The sequence below is a fragment of the Coptis chinensis genome, chromosome 2, assembly GCF_015680905.1.
Source record: "Coptis chinensis isolate HL-2020 chromosome 2, ASM1568090v1, whole genome shotgun sequence".
NCBI classification, from domain to species: Eukaryota; Viridiplantae; Streptophyta; class Magnoliopsida; order Ranunculales; family Ranunculaceae; genus Coptis; species Coptis chinensis.
In genome coordinates, this window is record NC_141457.1 from 22,091,031 (window position 1) to 22,110,592 (window position 19,562).

At 36.4% G+C, this 19,562-nt stretch overlaps 1 protein-coding gene across 2 annotated transcripts; it reads right to left on the reverse strand.

Annotated features, from left to right (window-relative positions):
- Positions 1 to 327: 327 nt before the first annotated feature.
- On the reverse strand, positions 328 to 19,257 carry LOC147515371 (phytyl ester synthase 1, chloroplastic-like). Of its 2 annotated transcripts, none has more exons than XM_086587196.1 (14): positions 18,698 to 19,146; positions 18,571 to 18,622; positions 18,397 to 18,452; positions 18,020 to 18,178; positions 17,652 to 17,756; positions 15,043 to 15,149; positions 11,281 to 11,402; positions 9,874 to 9,982; positions 8,588 to 8,721; positions 7,312 to 7,681; positions 6,060 to 6,173; positions 5,145 to 5,233; positions 3,705 to 3,814; positions 328 to 865 (listed from the first exon to the last, which is right to left on the reverse strand). In XM_086587196.1, exons 1-14 carry the CDS (start codon positions 19,029 to 19,031, stop codon positions 675 to 677), a joined length of 2,052 nt encoding a protein of 683 aa, XP_086443322.1. In that variant the 5' UTR covers positions 19,032 to 19,146; the 3' UTR covers positions 328 to 674. The 2 variants fall into 2 exon arrangements, 1 of the variants encoding a protein (XP_086443322.1); XR_015210366.1 differs by having other exon boundaries at positions 463 to 865; positions 3,705 to 5,043; positions 18,698 to 19,257.
- Positions 19,258 to 19,562: the final 305 nt, after the last annotated feature.

The window sequence follows — 19,562 nt, forward strand, 5'->3', positions numbered from 1 at the left end:
ATATGGATATATTATTTATTCAAGTGGACTTTAGGATTTTGAGTCTTTAACTATCTATATAGCAAGTCCAGCCATGGGCCGAGCCAAATGGCTAGTTTATTAATCAAAGGTCGGATTGTTAAAAACCAAGACGTAACACTCAACTTCATTTGCGAACTTTGAAGCAATTCATGCAACTGGAAACTAACTCAAATTCCAAGTGTGATAGTTACGTCCCAACCAATTCATTGAATCGGCATGCTATGATAAAACTTCTTAAAGTAATTTGTCAAGTATCACAGTATTTCAACTTTGACAAATATTCTCCAAATAAATTTGATGAAGCTATGAAAGCATAACTCATAAATACATTCAACTTGACAACATGAAAAATGTTATTACACAGGAATGCATGATACACATCAGATGCACCAGTACTTTGGGCTATCTCAGTGTTTGGGAGATAGCACTTGCATTTAGCAATTTGCAACAATAAGAGTATGTATGATTGTATAAATATCCTAACCTCCCTGTCAGAATTTATGATAATCTGAACTTTTCCATTATTCATACTACATTTGATAATCTAAATATGAATACAATTACAGTAGCTGTTTGCACTAAGAGTAAAATCGTCAATACCTTGACAGATGCACCAGATTTTTCAAAGAGTTTGCACTATGAACAGGCAGATACTAAAATTCAAATGTCGGAATTTCGGAAGTGGAACCATTGGTTGCTTGGTAAAGTACCCTGGACAAGAGTGTTCTGTATGGGTCTTTTTCTCTCCTCACCTTCAAGTAGGCAATGCTTCTTTCAACTTCAGACTTCACATGTAAATACAGTTCATTGGCTCTGTCTCTGTCTCTCAGATCCTCTCGCCGTACTTCAAAAGTAAAATTAAATAAATAAATAATAATAATAATAATAATAATAATCTAGAAGATATTAAAAAAAGTAGTTGTACATGAAGTGTGTATTTTTTTTCGTTGCATTATTCATTGATCTGCATTCCAAATTTTGAAAAATTCAACACGTGGAGTTGTGCATTTCGATGAAGCTACGGCAAATGGCAAGCATGGATTAGGAAAAGTGAAGGATGAAACGGGAAACTCTCCACCAGTACAATAAAATATAACCAAACTAGAGACTAACAATAGTAATGGCAGAGCCAGGGTTTTTTTGGGGGTATAAAAGTAACCTGACAAATTTTGATAATCTATAACACTGTTACAAAATATATGATCAATACTTCATTAGAAAAGATAATCCAATTAACAAAAAAGAGTGGAGATTGTTTTGTAATAATAAAAACTTAAACAATGAACTCCTACATATGATACTCCATTGTTTATGAGTGTAAAATTTGTTGATTTCATGCGTAATTGGGATGGGCTAGCAAGATGAGCGAGTTTGGTAATTGCCTAATTACATTGCTACTTGCTACTTAGACCCTTGAACATTGTAACACTATTATCTTTCTATGAACACAAAGTGAATTTTACTGATAAAAAAACAAACAAACAAACAAAAAAAACTTAAATATAAAGTTCTATAGCTAGAGAATTGTTGAATGGGAAAACTTAGTCTAGGTGGGCTGGTTATTAAGTTGTATTACACTTGCTAGTTTTTTATTTTCTATTTTTTTGTTTGGGCGGTAGACTGTGGGCTAAATTTGGGATACAAGTACTAGTATTTTATTTTTTTGTCAAAAATTCAACCTTGGGTGGTTTACCTGGCCTCTACATAGATCCGCCCCTAAGTAATGGGATGAGGCCTCCAATACAAAACAAGACAAAAAACAACTAGCAGTAGCTTGGGTCATGCTTGGCTGCTCGGAAAATTTTGACCAAAGGAAAATGAACCCTGTTGAGATTTTTGTTATAGTCCCACCCACATGGGATCTGTGAAGCCTTATAGTACAGTATAAATTTTACTGGGCCTCTCTCCGCTTACAATGTTTTTTTAGCCTATCCACTTATCACCAATTGGTATTAAATTGAATGCTCATAATGTTTCATATAGTATCAGAGCAAGATATTTGTGTTTGGCTCAAAAGGCCCGTTAATTCCTTGTCACCCCACCCAAGTGTGTTGTTCACATGTTAGGCTCAAACAATGCTACATGTGAGAGGCGTGTTGAGATGCTTGTTATAGTCCCACATTTGATGTGTGAAACCTTACAATATAGTATAAATGTTTATGGGCCTCTCCACTTATCACTAATTGGTTTTAAGTTGAATGCTCATAGTGTTTAATAAACTCTTTGATCGATACAATAACTCAGCCATGGACACCATACAACCATCAACATGTCTCCTATTCCTTTCCAGCAACAGAGCCAACACAATAGCTAAGGGTAGAATGCTCCACGGTTGACACTCTTTAGGAGAGTGGACACTTAGATACCAAGAGACCAACAAGTCTTTCACTGACTGAGGAAGCATCCATTACACCCAAGATTGACTCACGAAGTGACTCTAGATCTCCCATGAGAAGGGGCAATGGATGAGCGTGGAACAGATTAAGATTTGGATGGTGCATGGCGGTGTGCATGAGACAACGCCATATAGACGATATCATACAGACATACAGTGCGCCTCACATCAAAACCAGATTATATTAGTGAAGGCAAACATTCAAATGTTATGATAAGAGCCACACAATAGGACTACGGCTTAAGTTATGGGATTGAGCCTACAATATATACATTAACTGGCGATACAATGCTTTTGGATCCCTCCTATGATAGACAAATAAACTTTATAGTGATGGGTGTCAAAAAGGATGAAGCGGGATAAGGGGTGGGGTGGGGTGGGGGTGGGTGGTTGTATAATAAGAGATCACCAAGGCAATGCAAGATGTATTTGCAAAGCTCAAGGAAGTGGATATGATATACTGGGAGTAGAAGTGCTTGCTAGTACGAGAGAAAAATGCATAGTAACTAAAACCTGTTCACGCCTACTCAAGGCATCAGTAACCCTATTCTCCTTACCTAGATGAAAATGTCTTACTTAACCCACATTTTGGTGTCTTACTTATATACCAACAACCAGGACTAACTTGAAATACATAACAATTTATCCTCTCTAGCAGCTTGAGCCTTTGGAAAAGTCAGGGATTCGACAGTACATATGCCAATTTTGAGATCAATATGTTATACACGTATACCACATAGAGACTATGACCTTTGAGCTTCACCAAAGGCGTTGCACATCAACATATCGGATATTCAGAGACTTTTTCTATAGTTGCATGGTTTAACAGATTTATGTTAGCTATTGGGTAATATTGCAAATACATTTATGTAACATGGATACTTCATATTATCAAAAAAGTAAGTTGGAAACGTCTGTGTTGGACACTCATGTCAGAAACACGGATACAACAAGCATACTATTACAAACTAGGGTATTTTTTAAACCCTAAAAGAGTAAGAAAATGATCTATTAATGTAGTCACAACTCCACGATATGCTACTTGTAGCAATTTATTTGTAAGGAGACACTTTGTAAGGTCTTGAGCCTATTAAATTCTTGGGTAACTAAACAACCTGGTATTGGTTTTCTTTCTACTTAGTTGTTTCCCGTGTCCTACTACACATAGGTTGCCATGTTGGGCACTCCGTATCTGTGTTGGAAACCGACATGCATACTTGTGTAAATGTAGTTAGACTTAAAACAGTTTGATAGATCAATCTGGTACAACAGTTTGGGTAATTATTACCTTGCGTATCAATTGGCTTCCCAAACAGAAAATAGATACGGCCTGGCAGTTTTGGCCGCAGCCCTGGTATATAAAGGTCTTCCTCTGCAACCTCGCCATTAATTTCAGTCCTAGGAAAAAAAGCATTGAATCCAAACGGTTAGTCCAAAATATAAATGCAATTCGGCAGCATTGTCAGGATATATAACTAATAGCCATTATGGCATTATCAAATTCTAGTTTTAGTTACAAAAGTTCAAACAACTCTAAATCTCTGTTGCATGGGTACGCCCTAATTTCCTCTGTATCGCGTGCCCGTGCCGTGCGGACACGGATAGGAACACCCGGACACAAGCAAAACAGTACCCTAATTCTCAGATCTCGCCGTGTCCAAATCATCGTACCCGTGTCCAAACCAGACACTCTGTCCCATACCCATGCAACACAGCTCTAAATCCAAATGAAGGTGTAAATGTTAGCAGGGCTATTATTGTACTTTCCTATTATTACCTCTATAATTACTTTATTACCCTTTCTATGGTTTCTATTATTCATCTATAAATATAAGTGATGAGATCTCTCGGTCACTTAACTTTTCCCTAAATTAGTTTCTACAGTAAACACAAATCCACCTCACCTATTTTTTTACCTGAAAACTCTGTTATGTAGAAAAGAAATGACAGCAAAAGGCTATAGTAGGGCACTAACTTTAACTCAATTGTCTATGAGCTTTGGATTCACATGATTTTCTAAACATTGTATTCAAACTTGGCGCTTCACTACTAAGGCACGAAGAAATTCCTCTCCCATCCAATCCCCACTAGTATATTAAAAACTATAGAAGTTGATGTTTGCTGCTTTATAGTAAACAAAATCACCTTTTGAAACTCCTATCCCACCAACCTGTCAAGAATTTATATTATAAGTAGAGAAGCTTATTGATTGCTACTAGTAAGATCTCAAGACTAGGGCTTCTAATGCAATTTTAGCTAAGGGTTATTAACACGGGTACGTGTATGGGTATCCGAAGGGGTACGAAGTATACGTGGATACGAATCAGACATGGATTATCTTTTGAACATTTAGTGCCGATCTTACATAGCGTTTTAGGTGTTTAGCATAAATAAAAATGGAATTATCGAGGCACACATAATAGTAACTTAAGAAATGAAAAACTCAAAACATAAATATAACAAAAGGACCCATTAAGTACGAATTACAGATTTTATTTTATTTATTTATTTATTTTTGATAGTTGAAATCATATTTCGTAATCTCTTAAATTCCCCAGTGAAGGTGGGAATCCAACCCAAGACCTTCGCCCAGCCTCCGACGTCTTGATCAGTAGGCAACTGGACACCTTCACCGGAGACATAAATGGGATTAAAGAATGATAAACAGCTACAGAGTATTTATGGTAGAAGAAAAGTGCTCACGATATCAACCTTAAAGAGAGAATACCTGAGCCTCCTCACAAGTCCATTATTTATGTCTTCTATCCGATCTTTGATGTAAGGAACCTTTAACTGGTCGTCATAATCAAAAAATATCTGAAATAATTAACACGCCACTAGTATTTCATTAGATAATCAAGGAGATATAAAGAACTAACCAAACAATAGTTAGATTTGCATTTCAAAACTCAAGGAAAGTATTACCAGTATATTTTTCTGTCTAGATTATGCAATATTACCTAAAACTTCATTGAAAGATTCTTTTTCTTCCTTTATTGCCTGTAGTAGTACTACATTTTTTTTACGACTGATGTAAGTAGATTTCCTTCATTCCCTAGTAAAACTCAAGCTATTGCATTATCTGTTTAAGTTGTCACTATTTCTCTCTCTAAGGTAACTCCTAAACAAATAACTAGTGCCATGACGCAACCAAATTATGGTGGTAAACAACCTATAGAACTAAGGATACTGGAAACTTTGGCTGCTTCCTGCCCATGATGAATAATAAGATGAAATTATGGAGTGGAAATTTGAGGAAAAGTATGTACCCGGAATTATGGATAGGAATATGTGAGAAGTAATCATTTCATCATATTGTACTCACACACACAAGGATAGCATATTGTAGAGGATGTCGTGAATCAAAACATAGAATCAATCTCCGTTATCTCACATATCCTTACACACTTGTCCTTTCCATATATGTAATTTTTCTTCTCTTTATTTATTTGATTTTTTTTTTCCTTTCTTTCTTCGTCTTAGTTATTTTACTTTTGTGTATGTATGTGTACGTGTTAGTTACAGGAAAGAACAAATAAAAGCTATGTGAAGAAAAGATTTTCTCATATACACAGACAAGACAGTCACATGAGATACGAATGTATATTAAAACTAATAGAGAATATAAAGTCTTTCTTCTTACATCGAACATATCATCTTCTCCAACGACACCAAAGGGAACGAGCTTGGCCCCAAATCGAGCAGCCATCCTGACAAACTCTGACTGTAAAGGCCAAAATAACTTGTATTCTTCTCCCTAAAATATACATAGAACCATGTTATTATGTTAACTAATTAACAAAACACATGATAGATTCTATTAATTATAAGAAATAAATCACCGTCTCACTGCTAGCTGCATAAATGACATGAGTGCCATACAAATACTATAACCTACTATCCTCAAAGTTACAGTATTTGTATGGCACTCATGTCATTTATGCAGCTAGTGGTGAGTATTTGTATGGCACTCATGCAACTTGTATTACTAATGCTATAGTAGTACGGTCTATGTGGGTTGTTTTGCTATTTAGATCAACATTGCATAGAGTTTAGTGCATGACAAGTCCTCTCTATATGAAACGAGGTCCCCATTTAGTATGTTTGACACCCCTGAATAATACAAATTCAGTGCTATTGTATCTTGAACTTAGCACCAGAAAAAGGATATGTCTAACCCAACAGCCCACGCAAGTACGCAACCACATCAACCAACAATTTTAATCCACGTGTTTTGCTCTACATGTGGGACAGTGGAGATATGCATGAGCCAGGCACGATATTGTTGCTGTGGGTCCAAAAAAAGTCAAAAACAAATTTAAGAGTGGCGAAGGGTTTACATTCATTTGGGTGGGCCAAGTTAAAAAAGATAAAACAAAGCCGACAAAATAGGGGACAAACGCCACTCACAAAAGCGACGCAAACGACTGGCTCCCCCATGACTCATTATAAATGAGTATAGATAGTACTGCGTCAGGCATTTAAAACCTTGCATAAAAAAAAAGATCTCCAGGGTGCCCCACTCATTGGCAATTGATATCGAGTTCTGCTCCAAATTTAAGATGGAATCAGGGAAAGCTATTCTGTCTAGTCCAAAGGCCCATGTGCTCTATGGTACCCAATAATATTAATCCACTCATTGCCAATTTATTCTGGGTTTAACTTCATCTTTAATTCCTTGAAATATATGTACGTGACCAAAATACAAGCAGATTTTGGAGATTATACTAACATTACATGCTTTTGGCAAAGCTGATTAGTTACCGAAAAACAGAAAATTTGTAAAGGAAAGAAAGGTAGGGGGCAGAGATATATAGATCACAAGATACTAAGCTACTGAGTAAGTACGAAGAGAGAAAGTTACTCGACTATTGGGCATCTCTTGGTAATGTTACCTTTCGGTGGAGAGCCTCACGAGCACCTCCAGGATACAATAGAACATGAGCTTTTGTAGAGAGAAGTCTATAAAAGTTTGATGCTGAAACAGGAACTCCACCCACTAGTCTGTACGAGTCAAATGATGACGAATCAAATAAACGTTCCTCCAAGTGCTTCTCAAACATAATTGGATGGGCCATGCCTCGCAACAGTATATCTTTCTCAACCATGAATCGCCAAACAAGTGGACCCAACTCCAACCCCATTAACATGTGGTAGCCAATAAGAAGAACTGGTCCTTGGTGAGGTATCCCTGCAAGGCTCCTCACTATCTTCCCGTCTTCTAAAGTTGAGAGCATCACAGGACTAGTAGCTAAGTCAACCCATCTAGGAGGAATCCAGCCATCAAAAATAAATAAATAAATAAAAAGGGAGGAAGAATCCATATCATAGCAAGGTTAATCACTGAAAGTAACAAGTTTCAGGGAACCTATGGGGTGAATGTCAAAGATAGTGCATTGTGCATATTTTTTTTTTACTTATTAGTTATTACAGCATGTACCAATTCCGTAGCTTCTACGTAGCGAGGATAGTTTAATAAGTTCCCATGTTAGACAAAGTATCATCCTAATATAATGACATGTTGACACTTTGAAAACAAATGTTAACATGATGAATATAAAGAACTAGATGATCTCTATTCAAATAAAAACAAATTGCTCACACCCAGGTTAAATACCTTCGACATATTATACTTATATATATGCAAGTATTTAGTTTTTATTGTTGGAATTTGAATAGTTAAAAACGAGTGGCAGGCCTTACTAATTAAGAATTTTAAAATAACAAAGCATGTCTGCTGCAACTTAAGGACACCCCGAATCTTGTAATGTACAAGTATTGAAGAAGAGGATGCTAGGGGTATGAACTATGTACGTGATTATCTGATCAATATAGGGCGCAAACCCACCTGGGATGTCCACTACTCCAATGCAGAGTCACTTCTTCCTCATTCCTTCAATCTTTATTTTCACTATGTTCACGTTTTTCTTATTAATAAATTACTGGAAAAAAACTGAACTGGTTTAAGCAATCGTTTTCATTGTCTTCTTCACATAATTTGTTTCACCCAAAGGCATGGAACCTCTATTACCTACAGATGAAATAATTATGCTTTGATAAATGAATACAGAGAGAGGTACATTTCAGGTCAAATTTATTTTTATCTTTTTAAGCATCACAAAAAGAACTAAAGAAAAAAATCACTATCTCCCAAATTTAAGTAAATATTACCTGTACGATGAATCATATACCTTTTTAAACTCAGAGGGGGTGGGTAGCACAAAATCTGAGACATAGTCAATTTTTCTTGTGCGGCGATAAAAACCAGCACCCTTGATGACGGTCACCAAATCAACGCCATCTTCCTGGTTCATATAAAAAAGACCATCACATACGAGAGACTGGATAATGTGAGGAAAGAAAGAAATCAGTTTTACATTGCAGGCGGCACAATTGTCATGTCATACTGAAATTTATAGCTTGAGGAAGTTTGCCAACTGTATCAATATCATCGGGGTTACACTTCCTTAACAAAAAATTTAAGTTAATCACTTTCCATATCATACCTCTTTAGAAGAGAAAATTAAAGAACAGATGGGTAGTAGTAGGTGCATCTACCTAAGAGAAAATTATGAAGGATGAAACAAATATGCTTTGGGCGAAAGCCCCAAATATCAATGATTAGACCTATTTAAGATGAATCAATAAAATAGAAGAAAAATGCAACCAACCAAAACCACAAGACAGCTTATGTGGAAAACCTCTCAGCTTACTCCTCAGGAAAAACCATGGGAACGAGATCAAGAAGCTTTCATTCTTGAAATGCAAATCCCCTCTTTCTACCGTCATCTTTTTACATCAAAGATCTTCTGAACTTAATGAGCGAATTTCCGCTTGACAAAAACCCTCAAACCCCCAGGATAGATTGAGAATTCTACCTCATTATAAAATTTATACCTGGATTAGAACATAAACTGCGGGAAAGACCCCAAAGAAAAAAGCAAAATACAAGTTGACCACGATTTATGATCAATCAAACAGAGAAGGCCACAATTGATCAGCCTCCCTCCAAAATGGCCTCGTGCTGTATAGTTTCGCGATATTTGGCAACAACCCCAAATTATTATCTATAACAGATAAATAAGTATATAAATAGAAGTCAAAAGTTTTTTTTACTGAACCTGTAAGCTTTGATGTTGATGTGATCAAGTAAGATTATCATTGACTCAACATTTGAAATGACAGTCCTGAACGTCAAATTTGTTTATCTAGTCCTCTGACAATGATATTACACGAGATAATCGAGGCATAATGAAACCAATATGGTGAAAGGGAAAAAATCACATCCAACATAGACTTCATTGTACATTAAAATGGCAACAAAGATTCCATACATATAAAAAATAGTTCACGCTGGAAAAGTGATCATGTGTTTCTAAGTCAAGGAAAGGATATGCACTCAGAAAAATGTAAGCATGCTAAAGGCAGTAAATAAATACAATAGATGCACTTCTTACCATGAGGAGGGTGTGGCCACTGTCCCTGAAATTACGGATTTGGCAACTTGGCAGCACTTTAGAAAGCCTTTCAGCTTCATTTTGACTTGGTAGCAGCTGGTCTCCTCCACTAAAAGAGACAAAACAGTTATATTAACCAACCGGTCGGAAATGCAATTACAAACATTACTGCAGAAAAAGTTTAACAGCAAACAGTTCTAACTTATTCTATAGAAAACCATATAGCAGAAAAAATATTAGATAAGAGGTGACACTTTCTGACAAACAGAAAGCAAGGCAAACAGAGTTCTTCGTCAGAAGATGCATGGTCTGAATTCTAAACTGAACTAGAGCACAACACTGATAGAGAATATCATGTAAAAACAAGACAGACTGAGAGATTATGAGATAATGTGAGATAACACATTATGTAAATGAGCAAGTCATTCACACCACTAGATCCTTATAAGGATAGAAAATAATCTAGAGGCTTTACAACAATATAGACCCTAACCTAGAATTACATGGGACAAAATTTTAAGGGTAAAGGAGAAGAAAAAAAAAGAGATATAAAGAGAACTTGTGTATTGACTCTCCAGTCACCTTACGTCTGTGGTTGTTTACAATCCTACATATTTAAAGTGTGACCTAAATAAAAAAGGAAAGTGACAACTACTCTTCAACGTATCAAATCTGGCACGCCTAATATACTCTATATTGTAGAGCGGAATGTCACTGACTCGGTGAACATATGTACAAACTTGTTTCGTAGGGGTGACAGAAAGTGGATCAACGGCCCTGATTGCACTTTTCTCCTATAGAAAGTGAATATCCACCTCAATAGTTTGTCCAGTAAGCACAGTGAATCTCACCAACGTGAATGGAAAGTAAAAGGACTTCCTAAGTTGTATGTGAGCAATGAGTTAGTTAAAATAGATAGTTAGTTTCAGGAAAAACATGAGATCTTAACAGAGTTCTAGCGTAGCATAGTCAAAATCCATAAACTGCTATTTAGATTTACTTTAAATTTTAGTCGTTGAATAAATAATAAAGAAAAGGAGTTGGTATCTGCTATTTCGATTTACTATAAATTTAAGTGATTAAATAAATAAAGGAAAAGAGTTGGTATCTTAGGTACAACCGTGCAAATGCTTAAAAAATATGAGTATACGATTTTCAATTTTCATTAAGCGTATTTTGACTATTGAAAGGTGACACTTGATCCCACGTTTTTCCTTCAACCCAGTACCACGTTACCGGCTTACTGCTTACCACCATGCATGAGAAGAAGCTAAGGTGAAAATGATAGTTACATTTTGACTGCTACACATCATACAATGGAAGTGTACTAAATGCATGGTTCCTACTTCCTAGATAAAGCACAACAGTATATTAAAACCAGCAATTTAATAGATTTCCAGTAAAAACCTGGCGAGGATCAAAGTTTCAGCTTTGACAGCATGAATTCGAGAATTGGTAAAGGATGCAGCTGACTTAAGCATTTGCAACTTCCAATGAATCGATTCTCTAGGCAAAATATCAGCCAGGACCTGCAAGTTGAATCATGTATTGCTGCTCTTTAGAAGGGTTATTGATACCCAAAGGCTAACGTTGTTCTGTTTTTGCTTCGTAAAAGTAACTATCATTGATCAATACGACAAAATGGGCTAAAAAAACTAAACTCTAAAACCAAATACTCCACAACCTAACATAACAAATGATCCATCTAACAACAAAATGCTCAAAAAGGACAATCGCCAAACTCTTTAACAACCTTGGACCACCAAAAGAAGAGCACTTTGATAGACATGATTATCTCCAGTAACCAAAGTTCAACTTGTGACAACATTGTACCATTATGACGAAAACTTGACAATCTCTAAATAACGAAAATAGGTTTCAAGGAGAAGAGGGCATCTTTAAAAGTTAAACAAAAACCTTTGAAGGTTTTTCTCAATAAATAGTGATGGGATCATATCATATTGGATAAAGAGTTATCCAGGGTGGGGATGACTTCACTTTTTAAGGGAATGAGATATGCAATCGGAACTAGCTGAATATGCACACACAATGGTGAGAGAAATTTCTCCTGGATAATCCAAAATCCAAAAATCCAAACGGCTTAATTTTTATCCAAATGCCAGTTTTTTATAAGGTGGGTACTTCTGAAAGCCGAGATCGACAAATGATACTAACTTACAAGAATACAAGATGATAGAAAGAATTTAATATTCAGTTACCGAAGGCACATGTGAAGAGGATCTTCTCAGGCTTATAATAATGCAGAAGCATTGATGACATCCTAAAACTATGATGGCAGAAACATGGGTTCCCACGTCCTGTTTAGTTATTACTTATCAGTTTTAGAATTAGTAACTAGTTTATGTCTCTTATTTGTTTTTAGAAATAGATTATTTACATGGTTTCCTATTTGGATTTCAATTAGAATTAGGAATATAATTTATTATTTAAAGGCATGCTAGCCTTCATTGTAAGTTGGTTTCTAATGAATATAATTTATTCTTCTAGGTGAAGGTTTAAACCTTAGTTTTAAGTGTTTATTTCATTAAACTTAATTAAACTATTGCTGAAGCTTCCGCCAACAAGTTACATCAAATTTGGTATCAAGAACCAGTCGATTTTCGGGATACTAATGTAGATATCACTGTTCAAAGGTGAGGCGAACTACCACCACCACCATGACAAGAAAACTTCACTTTTGTTGGTCAGGCGAACACCTTCTCTTCGATTAAATCATCTCGAGAATCAGACCATCATGTTCATGTTCCTTCATGTGTTCAATTACAATCAGACTATCATACCAATACACGTCACCTTCCTGCCAGCACAAAGACTCCACCCTGCCAAAACAAGCAACATCCTCATGATAACTTACACTAAACAGTCACAGAAGAGATTGCCGTAGATTGTTCCATCAGCAAACTTTATACACAGGTTGTTGCGGAAGAGCAACACACCGTTGATCATCAAGCTGCAACACAGGTTGAAGTATTTACGGAGCAAGTATAGGAAGACAGGATCAAATCAGACGTGGGAATTCAGAAATTCCTTTGAATAAATCAGAATCAAGAGGATAAACACAGACACAGTCAGATTGTTGCCACACTTAAGTATTCTGATTGCCATGCCACGGAAGTTCCTAGGCATCCTCTGTAGATCTAAAACCCCCCCTTACCCCCCCTTTGCTTCGGTGTTTCAAAAGTGAGTGCCTCACTCAGGTGTGATACTAAGACTGTGATCAATGACAATATGGCAGTATTCGACCATTGTGGGTAACACTGCGAGGCGAGATAGGACAGATAAAGAACACCAACTTCCACCCCCCGCTGCTATATGAAGCAGCTTTTTCCATACCATAGGATCCAGGGATATTTTCATTATTGGTAGAATTTTACTCAAGAAGAGATTGTCATTGTTATGATGGTTACAAGCGGCAAGTTTGTGAGTATGAGGATCCTTACTTGTTGGGTCAAAAGACAAAATTTTCTCCATTGACAATCAAATTCCTTGGGACCATGTTCTGTGAATTGTGGCTTCCCATTTCTTCTCGATGAATTTCTCATAATGTGGTACATAGTGGTTGTATGCTAATTGATTCTTTTTGTGAGTCAATACAAAGCCAAAAATCGAGACAAAATATTCTTGAACCGCAGGAGAGTGACGGGCATCACCTACAGTGAACTTCAACAGCCAATCGCTTTAAAGGCAGGGAGATTGATTCTAGAGCATTGATGACATGATTGCATCCTAAAACTATGATGGTAGAACCATGGTTTCCCAAGTCCTATTTAGTTATTACTTTTTGAAGTAGTAACTCGTTTCTATTTTACTAGTTTCTTATTTGTTTTTAGTAATAGGTTATTTAGGTGGTTTCCTATTTAGATTCCAATTAGGATTATAAATAGGAATTATTATTTAAAGGCATGCTAGCCTTCATTGTCAGTTGGTTTTTAATTAATATTTATTCTTCTAGTTGAACGTTTGAACCCTAGTTTTAGGTGTTTATTTCATTAAATTAATTGATGTTCAACCATAGTTGAAGTTTCCACCGACAAGTTACATCATACAAGGGTCACTAGGCTGTGATTGACTTTATGTGCTACTATTTGATTGCATTTCTAAGGTGTTGCCGAACTTTTCATAATTTTCCCACTGTGGGTTACTTTTACCAACTACATACTGGATATATTTGCCTCTCTAATACTGGAATTTGTATCTGCTCACTATAATTGCTACTGGTAAATCGGGCAAGGCAAATATATGCATTTGCCCACTATGTAATCAAAAACAGCCTACAGTTTCAAGTTCGATATAGCTCTTGGTGGAGTTCGTTTGCACGGGTCAAATTTCATGCATAGGCACAAAGGTTGTTAATACACAAAAGAAAAAATCCGTTTTCATTTGCTAAATTTGTGTTCTGAAAAGCATATATGCCATCACACTTAGATTATATACTGGATTTGTCGAAGATACCATGAGATTCAATTTGCAGTTTTGCAATGTATAGGGTGCTATCAAGTAAGGTAGAAAAATGATAAAATTAAAGGAAAAAAGAGAAAAAGCATTAGCAAGATCTGTTAAAACAAGCTTTAACTTGTTGTACCTATCTGGGATTGTTTGGATAGAGGCAACCATATACTACAGCCAAATGTGTGAAGTGTTCATGTTTCTATCGGCTTCTCATTTTCATAATAAAAAATTATAAATACCTACTACATGTAAAGTGACGATGTCTACTGTGTATCTAGGCTTTCCAAAGGAAAGAGACAATTCTTGAGAGGGCTTGAGGGTTCGACCAGAATGGCTTCCTAATGGGGGAATCCGAGAGGGGATTTTTCTCCTAGGAGATTCATGGTTCAAACAAGAGAAATGAATTATTTTTGTAATAGAAGTGATAGATTTGGGCTTGCAAGTTATGTCTCTTTCATATTAGTAAAAAACTTTCAAATCAGTTGACCATGACCGCTGTATTTTCTTCGTATTTGGAGGATTTTGTGTATAAAACATTGTTCCTTGTGGTATTGATTATTTATTCATTCCTCTCTTACATATTTGCTTCATCTTGACATTGCATTAGTCAAGCAATATTGGGGATTCCACGCTGAGCAGCTAAATACTTTCCTTTAATGTAAAAGAAAAACTATGTCTAACAATATCTTTAACACTGACCGACAATGACGGTAAAATAGCAACAAGGTTCTGTGATAATTCTCCAACTGCTTGTTCGGGAGGTGTTCCTTTTTCGACAGCTGCCATCATCATCTTGAACGGATCCCCTAAAAATAGGCATTGCCATATAAGTATCACTCTGAAAGAAACTTATACCTTATACATTGTCTGAGTTTAACAATTAGTAAGGACAAAAGAAATGATAGACTGATAGTAAAACAATTGCTTGCTGAAAACCCCACATGGGATACATGGGATGTTTAAAGTTTTGCAGTATAGCCCAAACGTTCATGGGCCTCTCCACTGAATCACCAATTGGTTTTGAGTGGGATGTCCAAATTTAACATGGTATCAAAGCAGCAAGTTGTCAAATGCCCATTTATTCCGTATAACCCATGTATGTGTTCCACGTCATAGGCTCAAGTAACGCCATATTGTGGGGACCTAAGGGGTCTGTTAAGATGTTTAGTATAGTCATGTGTTGTTTAAAGCCTTACTGTATAGTATAAAAGTTCTTGGGCCTCTCCTCTCATTACCAAGTAAATTTGAGTTGGATGTCCAAAATTAACAATGATAGCATAATCAACTCAATAGCAATCACTATGTTATTTTTCTAATTTTAATATTGTCCTTCTTAAAGCTTTCCTCCTGTATAACAAGGTTTAAATGTGTAAAAGATAAGCCATGGGTTTAACACAATGCAGGGGACTTAGCAACATCATTCAACGCTCGACAAGTCAATAGGGTAAACTTTACTATCAGGTGCTAGATAACAACGTGTTTATCTAATTCTAGGAGTAAGGTAGTTCCTAGGACCGGCTCAAGACAATTCGGGGCCTTATGCGAAAGTATAAAAAGGCCCCTTCCTACACATGTTATAATGTATAATTGGAACATTTTTTAAGGATAAATGAGGCTCCTTCAAAGGGTTAAAGTAAAATTAGTGTAAATCTTGCATGAAATGGGCAAACTAATGAAAAATTTTCTGTTCTTATAGATAGTAAAGTATTACCTTGGATTGGGCATGCAGAAAACAATGTACTGATGGGCTTAGAGGAGGTCAAAAGAAAAGAAGAAAAGTCCTTGAACCAAAATTGGGCCTTAAATTTTGAGGTCCTCACCTGCTTATAGGATGAGCCGGCGATGGTAGTTCCACTAACTGGATGTGTATATTCTTTTATCAGTGTTTTTTGCCGAGTTTTCCGTTCTTTATGGGTTAAAAACCATTGACAGCTCAGTGCATTAATTCACTTAAGCGATAACTACAATTACATATAGCCTAATGTTAAAAATCTACCAAGAGCAAATAAATAATACATCTGTAAAGCACAACGCATATACCCTTAATATCTTTAACACTCCCTGGTAAACGAGTAAGTATCATGAGTTTGTCAACCAAAATTAGAGAGTGTAACCACCAAGCCTCGCCAAAATAAGCAATATAGAACCATAAAATCAGGGAATCACGGAAAGAGGAAATCAAGGGAATCAAGGAACACTGTTACTAACACCTACAAGATGTTTCCAGCTTGTTTTTCCCATTTGGGGCATCTTCGTTTTACGTCTCGATATATAATAACTGATTTGCGCATTTGTGATAGATTGAACGGGATGTGTCCGCGTCCATGTCCATATCCAAGTCTATCTGCGTCAATGTCCGTGCATAATTATTTCAATGTTTGCTGCAACATTGTAAAGATTACTGATCCCATAACAGGAGTCTAATGCCTAGCCAACCAATATATGAATCCCAGGGACTCTCCCCTCATCCTATCAATATATGAATCCCAGGGTCTTTCCACTCATCTCGCTCATTGGTTTTGGGTTAGATGCCCAATTTTGACATGGTATCGAAGGTTAGGTTATAAGAGGTCTTGGGTTCAAGTCTTGCCGGGTGCAGTTGCACAAAAACAATTAAGATGTGAACCTATGTTTTTTCCAACATGTCCCGCTGAGGAAGAGTGTCGAGATTCTTTCTCCCCATAGGTTTGTCGTACCAATGTTTATCCCCAAACCTCCATTCTATATTAATGAAATTTTCCCTCTCCACAAGTTCAAGCTTATTGAGAGATTGACATTTTGAGGTTAGAAGATGTCTTGCGTTCAAGTCTTGTCAGGTGCAATTACACAAGAATAAATAAAAAAAGTGTCCATCTATGTTCATTTCCAACGTGTCCAACCAAGGGGGAGTGTTGAGATTATTCCACCCCATTTCTAGGTGTGTCCCACCAATTTTCAATCCCTGAGCCTCCTCTCATAATCATATAATTTGCGCTCTCCACAAGTTTGAGCTTATGGAGAAATTTGCAATTTGACAGACTTATTCACACTTGACCCATTGATCAATGTGTATCTTACAACTATTTCTTCTCCACAGATAACAGGAGTCACTAACAACTCGCCAAGTTTGTATGAAGACTACGACAAGTCGATACTTTGATAAGAAAATCAATATCATGGAACAGTCCACGCATAGGGTAATTTTAGCAAAATGGCTGTCATGCAACATCTACATATTTGAACATCAAGTGAATAAACTATTCTTTCCATACATGAAACCTCCAGATAGGATAAATTTAGAGAAACTTGGATGAATATAGAAATCAAACCTGTAAGAAAGCCTAGGATATAAGGGAAACCAGGATAGAGATGTTCAGACATAGTGTCCAGAAAAGGGAGTAGAGGTTGCAGTTGGGACTTGCTAAATGAAGTAGCTGTCAAAGACCATAACGAAGTAAATTAATTAGCAGGCAAACATGTCTGGATGTTTGAGCTATGCAGAAAGATGCAAAGGCACACTCAACTTTCCGCAATAATATGTACTTCTCGTCTCTTTTTTTTAAAACAAAAACTTCTTATCAAATAGATCCACCTATGCGTACTGTATCATGGGATTAGAAGGATCCCCATACTAAGAGAGAAAGTGGATAATTATTGTAGAACCGATCAACAACGCATATGAGAACTAAAACCTCACCTGGATTGGCCAATATTAGCAAAAGATCAATGCCAGGATTCCGGGCTGCAACAGCAAGTGCAAGGCATCCTCCAAGAGACTCTCCAACAAGATATATGGGTCTATTTGGTGAACGGGTATTCTCTGTCTTAACTGTTCGTTCAACCAGATGTACAAGGTCTGAAAATCCATTACAAGAAGAAGATCTTCAATTGTCATACATCTCTCCGATCCATCAATCAATGGTCGTAACTGAAAGACAGTAAACTGATTATATTCTTAAGTTCAATCATATCATCAATCAATTCTGATAGTTTTACAACAGTGATGATGATCAACTACAGCTACAAAAGTATATATTAGCCCAATTTACTTATCTTAAATTCTAACAAACTGACCTTCAAATGTTGTCCTATCCGTAACTGGAATGTGTAGGCACCATACATCAAACATCCTACACTCATGCAGAATCAGGTATTATAAGTACCCCGTAAAAATTACATAATCTCATACATATATTACAGTAAAAGTTATTGAAAGTGAAATGAATAATAATATTAAAAAACACACACTTCCCCAGTCTCTGATGATGCAAAATGAGTCCGAGTCCAACACCATCCAGCCCTGCACTTGACAAGTTACTAAGTTACTTACAGTGTATCATAATAATATTAGAGATAAATGAGAAATAAATATTACCAGGCAAGTAAAGAAACAAAGGAGCATTATTCAATCTAGCTGCTCCACACTCTAAAGGAGAAAACCAACGAGGTGGCCCACCGTCTGCTTTTATCAACTCCTTTGATCTTTCCAAATAATCCTTCACGCTCAACCTTTGAATCTCACTATAATCTAACGCTTTCTTATTATTTTTGTCAACAACAACCGTTTCTTTCTTTCTCAAACTTGCCTTTCCATTTACCGAAACATTCGTTGTTGTAGAAGAAGAAGTTAAAGTAGCTTTAACTTTTCTGGTTGTTGTACGTGTAGTATTTCGCGGCGTGAAGTTTATTGTTGCTATGATAGCCGCCATGAGAAACCAGACAGGCTAAATAATAAGTCTTGAACTTGTTTGATTTGTCGTGTTTTGGTATGTGCAGTTCCTGTTAAATACACACTCCGGCACTCTCCGACCCGGGAACCGGTTTTGGTTAAGAGTAACTCAGCCGGTTCACTAAAAAATTAGAAGAGGGGCACGCTCATTAAACCGGGTGACTTTGTGGGCAGGTTTTTAGTACTATTTTCATAGATTACTAAGGGTCATTTGTTTTTGCCTCTTATAAGCAAGGCTCAATTTTTCGGGATATTAGAATATATCGGAGGAGCCAAAAATATATATATATATATCGGATATATCGATATGTCGGAGAGATAAATCGTTTTTGCGGTTTTTGGTGACAAGGCCTGATATATGGATATATCGGGAAATATCATAATAAATCAGAATATCAAAAATATCGGAACTGAAATTGTGTAATTTTTTGACAACTCACTACAGCTGTATGTATTCCTGACTTTTTTGTAATGATTTGGCCCATAAAGTGAAATTGTTGAAAAACAGGAT